Source organism: Dipodomys merriami, unplaced genomic scaffold (assembly GCF_024711535.1).
Source record: "Dipodomys merriami isolate MVZ:Mamm:240054 unplaced genomic scaffold, mDipMer1.0.p SCAF_28, whole genome shotgun sequence".
NCBI classification, from domain to species: domain Eukaryota; kingdom Metazoa; phylum Chordata; class Mammalia; order Rodentia; family Heteromyidae; genus Dipodomys; species Dipodomys merriami.
In genome coordinates, this window is record NW_027204270.1 from 5645475 (window position 1) to 5652500 (window position 7026).

The 7026-nt window shown below is 52.9% G+C and overlaps 1 protein-coding gene across 2 annotated transcripts in view; it reads right to left on the bottom strand.

Moving 5' to 3' along the window:
- Positions 1-4837: 4837 nt before the first annotated feature.
- Gpr157 (G protein-coupled receptor 157) overlaps positions 4838-7026 on the bottom strand; it is a 16974-nt gene continuing 14785 nt past the window's right edge. Inside the window, exons 4-5 of one of the 2 annotated variants that reach the window (XR_011375565.1) lie at positions 6530-6767; positions 4838-6199 (exon numbers count right to left, since the gene is read on the bottom strand). Coding sequence is in view for 1 of the 2 variants with exons in the window: in XM_070037284.1 (XP_069893385.1) it covers positions 6585-6767 (183 nt within the window). In the remaining variant the exon portion in view is untranslated. Of the gene's footprint in view, positions 6768-7026 lie in introns of both variants that reach the window. The other variant, XM_070037284.1, reaches the window with a different exon arrangement.

The window sequence follows — 7026 nt, forward strand, 5'->3', positions numbered from 1 at the left end:
CCCCGTGTCCTGTATCCCCACCCCGTGTCCCGTGTCCCGCCCCGTGTCCCCGCCCCGTGTCCCGTGTCTCACCCCGTGTCCCTGACCTGTGTCCCCCCCTCTGAGTCTCCTGTCCCCACCAGGCACAGCGCCACCCCCCTCTGGCCCGACCAAGCCCAGGCGGAATGAGGCAGCCATGCTCTGGCCAGAGCACCCCCCACCCCTCACCCCTCCTGACCCCACCCCTTCTCACCTCTCCTCTCTTGACCCCACCCCTCCTCACACCACCCCTCCTTACCCCTCCTCACCCTACCCCTTCTGACTCCACACCTCCTCACCCCATCCCACCCCTCCTCATCCATCCCCACCCTCCTCACCCCACCAGGATCTTACCCATGTGGGCGAGGGGAACCTGCAATGGGTCTATCTCCACTCGGGACTTAAAACATCAAACAAAGTGGATTGATCTATGGACTTGTTGGATAATTACCAATAGGAGACTAATTCTTCCAGGAAATTGACTTGTCATTTTAAAACTACCTCGAATAACACCAGGTAGTATGTGTTCACGTGTGTGTGCATGCATGTGTGTACACAAGTGTGTGCTGAGTGAACATGCATGTGGGTACATGTGTATATGTGTGCACGTGTGCGTGTGTGCATGTGCCAGTACTGGAGTTTGACCTGAGAACCTCACCCTCTGACTTAGCTTTGTTTCACACAAGACTATTACTCTCTCACTTGAGTCACACACTTGTGGCTTTTTGCTATTAATTTATGAGACTCTCAGCTTTGCCTGCCTGAGCTGGCTTTGAACTGTGGTCCTCAAATCTCAGCCTGCTAAGTAGGATTAAAGGCGTGAGCCACCAGCGCCTGGCTTCCAAAGAATACCTTTAAAAAGAGAATAGCTAGTCGGGAGCTCGTGGCTTACATCTGTAATCCTAGCTACTTCGGAAGCTGAGATCTGAGGCTTGTGGTTCAAAGCCAGCCCCGACAGGAAAGTCCTTGAGACTCTTATCTCCAATAAACCACCAGAAAACTGGAAGTGGCAACTGTGGCTCAAGTGGTAGAGCACTCTCCTTGAGTTGAAGAGCTGAGGCCCAGAGTTCAAGCCCCGTGACCACCACCACCAACAAAAATGAGGATAGCTAGGCACAATGGTTCACACCTGTAATCTCGGCTACTCCAGGGATCTAGCGAGAGATCTTTGTTATAATTTCAGAGGAAAAACTACAGAGGACTAGGTGTGGTGGTACATGCCTGTAATACCAACTATTCAGGAGGAAGAAGCAAGAGGAGGATTACCCAAGTTTGAGGCTAGCCTGAGCAAAGGTAGCAAAAAGAAAGGGAGAGGCTGGGGGCGTAGCTCGGGTGGCAGAGCGAGTACTGAGCGCCAGCTCTGAAGAAGCATTTGAGGTGCTGGGGTGCATCCCAATACTAAAGAAAAAAAAAGTTGGGGAAATGATGTTTTTTTCTTTCTCTTTCTTGTCCTGGGGCCTGAACTCCAGGCCTGTGTGCAGTCCCTGAGCTTCTTTGTGCTCAAGGCTAGTGCTCTACCACTTGAGCTACAGCACTACTTCTGGATTTTCTGAGTAGTTTATTGGAGATAAGAGTCTTACAGACTTTCCTGCCCAGGCTGGCTTTGAACTGTGATCCTCAGTGTTAGCGAAATGGGCTCCCTTCCCATAGCTTAGCCCACTCCTTCCCTTCTCCACAGCTTAGCATGCCCCCTTCCTAGGCAGCACGAGGTCCATGCAGTAAAGGCCGTAAATAATCAACTTCCAGCCCCATTTCCCTTGGGATGGCACTTCTCTGGGGCAGCTACCACCATAGAAGGCAGCAAGAGCCCCTTACAGTGACCGTCAGCTCTGGGCAGCTGCAGGAGCCTTATCTACTATATGGACAGCAGCCGTACATCCTAGTCTGCCATGATGAAGCCCCGGGCCCTCACGTACACACCAGGGTCTCTGCCTCCTAGCCCCTTCCAGCCCCTCCTAAACCTCCTAGGTTATATAGGTCACCCCAAACAATAAATGAGGCTTCTTCTCACTTCTCCCTTGTGAAAAGGGGTCTTGCCGGCCCCTTTCTCAGCAATACACCTTTCTTTGTTTTCTGTACCTGGATGTCTGCATGGTTCTCTGACAAAGTCTAGTAAATCTTTCATTTAATCTTTCACTCAGGTCTCAGCCTCCTGAGTAGCTATAATTATAGGTGTGAGCCACCAGTGTCTGGTTTACGTGTGTGTGTGTGTTTGTGTGTGTGTTTGTCGGTCATGGGTCTTGAACTCTGGGCCCAGGCGCTGTCCCTCAGCTCTTCAGCTCAAGGCTAGCGCTCTACCACTTGAACCACAGCACCACTTGGGGCTTTTTTTTTTTGCTTATGTGGTGCTGAGGAATCAAACCCAGGGCCTTGTGCATGCAAGGCAAGCACTCTACCACTGAGCCACCTTCCCAGCCCTGTAGACCAAGTTTTAAACTGAAATCTTGTTTATCTGTCTTGGGGAAGGCACAGAAGTGGAGGGACAAAGGGTAAAGCAACGTAGTAGTGGTACTCACTAGACATTATGTTGAAAATGAACTATACAACTTGTAGGTGGGGATGGGAGGGAAAAACTGGGAGAAATCCATGGAAGGGGTGACATTGACCAGAAAGAAATGTGCTCCTATCACCCTTATAATAATTTTTAGGGGCTGGGAAGGTGGCTCAGTGGTAGAGTGCTTGCCTTGCATGCCTGAGGCCCTGGGTTCAATTCCTCAGCACCACATAAGCAGAAAAAGCTGGAAGTGGTGCTGTGGCTCAAGTGGTAGAGTGCTCGCCTTGAGCTGAAGAGCTGAGGAAAAGCGCCTAGGCCCAGAGTTCAGGTCCCACGACCGACAAAAAAAAAAAAGTCTCAGGCTTTTCTACCTAGGCTGCCTTTGAACCTCCATCCTCACATCTCAGCCTCCTGAGTAGCTAGAATTATAGGCATGAGCCAAGGCACCTGGTCACTGTTGGGTTCTTTAGCAGTATCATGACTCTACACACCAGGCTGGAAATGCTCTAGCCCGTTCTATAGACATAAAACGAGGTGGTAACCAAGGCAGGATGGATGTCCTGTGAGTCTGGATGGAAGGCAGCCAGGAAAGCAAAGCGCTAAGTGCTTTCCATCCCAGAAGAGGCCCTGAGCAGGTCGATCCGCCGCCCACACGTGGGACGCCATCGGCTAGCAGCTCCCTGTCCTTGCTGCAGGCCATCGGCGTTCCCTGCTCCTCCCGGGTCCCTGCCCCTGCTCCCACCACGCCCTGCCCAGGCATCCACCTGACCCGCAGAAGCCCGGTCGGCCACACGAGTACCAGGAGGGGGAGACCGCACGAGGCCAGGTGCTCCTGTCCACGCGTCTCACAAGGCGTGGCCCACACCCCGACTCACCTGTGTGCAATCTGCTGTGTCACGCTCCGGCTGTGTGTCCTTCCTGGGAACAGAGGCCTCCCCTATCAGAGCACGGTGGGTGAGAAGCGAATCACGGGCGGATGGCGTGAGCCAGGGTGTCCTAAAGCCAGCCGGGGACCCGCGTGGTTGGTGTGGATGATTTATTACCCTGCATGGACACCTCTGCCTTTCAAGTTCATTACTTTGCTTTTTTGTGTGTGCCATTACTGGGGCTTGAACTCAGGGCCTAAGCTCTGTCCCTGAGCTTTTTTTTTTTTTTTTTTTTTTTTTAGTTTTTCTCAAGACTGGCTTTCTACCACTTGGGCCACACCTCTACTTCCAGCTTTTTGGTAGTTAATTGAAGAGTCTCATGGACTTTGCTGCCTGGGCTAGATTCTAACCTCAATCTTCAGATCTCAGCCTCCTGAGTAACTAGGATTACAGGTATGAGACACTGGCACCTGGCCTCATGATATTTCAAACCGTGGCTAAAAATACCTAAGACTTAGGCTACTCTAACCATTTGAGGGGTGCAGGGCAGGGCTGGGAATGTGGTTGGTGGTAGAGTTCCTGCCTAGCAAGCATGATAGGACTTTAATTTTTTAGATCAATAAAATGGTTAATTATATGAATTTTATTTTACCTTCCTGAAACTGCTGATACTGAGTTCAATCCCCACTCAACTCTCCAAAAAAAAAAAAGGTTTTGACTCTTCAAATTAAAAATAACGTGCTGGGCTGGGAAGGTGGCTCAGTGGTTAGAGTGCTCGCCTCCCATGCATGAGGCCCTGGGTTCGATTCCTCAGCACCACATAAGCAAAAAGAAAAATCCGGAAGTGGCGCTGTGGTTCAAGTGGTAGAGCGCTAGCCTTGAGCTGAAGAGCTGAGGGACAGCGCCCAGGCCCACGAACGACAAAAAAAAAAAAAAAAAAAAACCAAACCATATGCTAACCATTCTATGTAACTCATTACCAGTGAGGGTTGCAGGCAGATGCTTCAGCTGATTCAAGGTGGCCCAAGGTAGATGAGCAATGTGGCTCACGCTTGTCATTGCTGACAGGACCCAGAGATCTGTATCCTAATTCTCTCTCCCTGAGCTTTGTTAGGCCAATTCAGAAATGGGCTGTGGTGATGGACAGCTGCCTCTGGTCATTTGCCAGCAGAGGAGGGTGGAGCTGTCCCCCCCCCCCCCCCAGGGCAGGGCAGCCAGGGCTGGCTCGGGCCAGTCAGAGCTGCTTCACTCCCAGCCCACATCCACAAGCAAGCAGTCACGCCACCGAGCACAGAAAAGAAAAAGTTATTTTAAAACAGCCAGGCCTGGGCTCCCATCCACCTAGAAGCAGGGTCGTCTGCACAGCCGCTGTGCAGGGTAAAACTTCACACACATCCCGTCCAAGCTCGTAAGAGCAACCTTGGTCAGCGTGGACACAGGGAGGCTTGTGTCTGCACCCTTGGCCTGGCCCATAGGATCTTTATTTAACACAAACAACAACAATAACAGCAACAAAAAACCCTGACAACACAACACAGTGCAACCTTCCAAAGCACACGGTGGCAGGACCGGGCAGGAGACCCGATCATGTGACGGGTCGTCAGCGGTGCGTAAGGAAGGCAGTGGAGGGCGCATGGCCACTGCTAGCACCAGCAAGGCTGAGGGCTCACCTGAGTGACCAGGGACACAGGCAGAGGTTACAAAGGCAGGTCAACATTAAAGCCCAGGAGCCGGGCAGAAGGGGCGGGAGCCCGGTGGTCCTGTCTGGCCCTTTCCAGGACGTGGAGGGTGTGAGTCCTCCTTTAGCCTTGAACTTGACCCTCAACCAGAGGCCTGAATACAGGCCCCTCCCTGGCCCCAGGGGCCCGGCCTGTAATAGGAGGTGAGTGGCAGTCACAAGCAGTCCAGGCAACCTGGGGGTGGGGGGGGGTGGGGGTTACAGAAGCGTGCAGCCCAGGCCAGGCGCCACAGGCTCATACCTGCGACCCTAGCTACTCAGAAGGCTGAGATCTGAAGACCAAAGTTCCAATCCGGTCCAGGCAGAAAAGTCCATGAGCCACCAGACTCTTATCTCCAGCCAAAAGCCAGAATTGAAAGTGTGGCTTAAGTGGGAGAGCACCAACCTTGAGCAAAAAAAGCCAATAGCACAAGACCTTGAGCTCAAGCCCCAGTACGGGAAATAATAATAATAATAATAATAATAATAACAACAACAACGTTGGCAGCCTAGCAAGGGGCATCGGCAAGTAGAATGGAAAGCTGGGCCCCATTCCCCTCTACAGGCTTTGTGAGCACAGCCAGGCTGGGACCCAGGTCCCAGGCCCCGGCCCAGGGCTGGCTGCCGGGCAGCCGGGGGCTCTGGTGCCCAATCGTGGTTTATTCTAATGTCTAAAGTCTTGACTCACACGCAGCTCCTTTACTCCGTTGTAGTAAGCATGTGTTCCTGGCTAGGGTCCCCCATGGAGGCCGTTCCTGTGAAAATGCCAACTGTCAAGGAAGCAAGGTTCTCTAAATGCTGGGGATCATGAAGAAATGTTTCCAGAGGAAGTCCATGTGTGAGCACGGTAGCCCTGCTCTCTACGTGGCGAGTTCTTTCCCGGGGATGCTTTGCTTTTGAGTCAGGAATCCAGCACGGATTTGGATGGAATCCAGAGCCATTTTACGAGGATCAGGAAATCATTTCAGTTTTGCAGAGTGGCAGAATCTGGTGGGAAGCCGACTATGGGGGCGGGCCCCTCCCATGGGTCATTTTTCCATCCTTAGCTCTGGTGATCTAACAGAAAATGGGTCTTCTGGAATGAGGAAAGTTCTGGTGGATGAGCTGTAGAATAAAGACATAGGGACTCTTTTTGTATCCCTTTTCTTTAAAATTTAGATTATTGGACTGGGGGAGCGGAGGCCTGGCTCAAATGGGAGAGCACCAGCCTAGCAAGTTTAAGACTCAGATTTCAAAACCTAGTACCACCACCACCAAAAAAAAGAGAGAATAAATGGCCATCCCAGGATCCAGGTCGCTATGTCCTGCAAGCAAGCCCCTTTTACTGGGACTGGAATTCCGAGCCTTGTGCTCTAAGTCGGCTTTCTGGCTTCTGTCTGGTGCTCTACCACTTGGGCCACGCCTGCCGTTGCAGCTTTTTGCTGGCTAACTCACCTCGATTCTCAGATCTCAGCCTCCTGACTGGCTGGGGCACTGCGGGGAGGACGGTTCAGGGGCGGGCGGACCCCTGATGGGCTCGGGGCTTGGGGGGCTCGGGCGCCCCAGGAGGGGGGGCCTGGCCCTCGGCACAGCAGGGGCAGCTGCAGAGGGAGACGAGGCGCGAGCGCACGGCCTGGGTGCAGAGGACAAACATGATGCAGTTGGCTCCTCCCTGGAAGGTGTTCCCGATGCCCTGTGGGGCGCAGAGGAAAAGGGGGAGCATAGGGTTGGGCGGTCACATGGGGACCCAGAGCCTCACCCTGCTCCCCAACCACATGACTTGCAGCTGCATTCTAGGCTAGCCTGAACTGACTGCCTAGCTCAGACCCTTGTGGGGGCCTCGGGCGGGGAGGACCCAGGATCAGTCAGTTCTACAGGTGGGAAGGATATAGGATCAGTCAATTCTGTAGGTGGGAAGGCCCCAGGATCAGTCAGTTCTGCAGGTGGGAAGG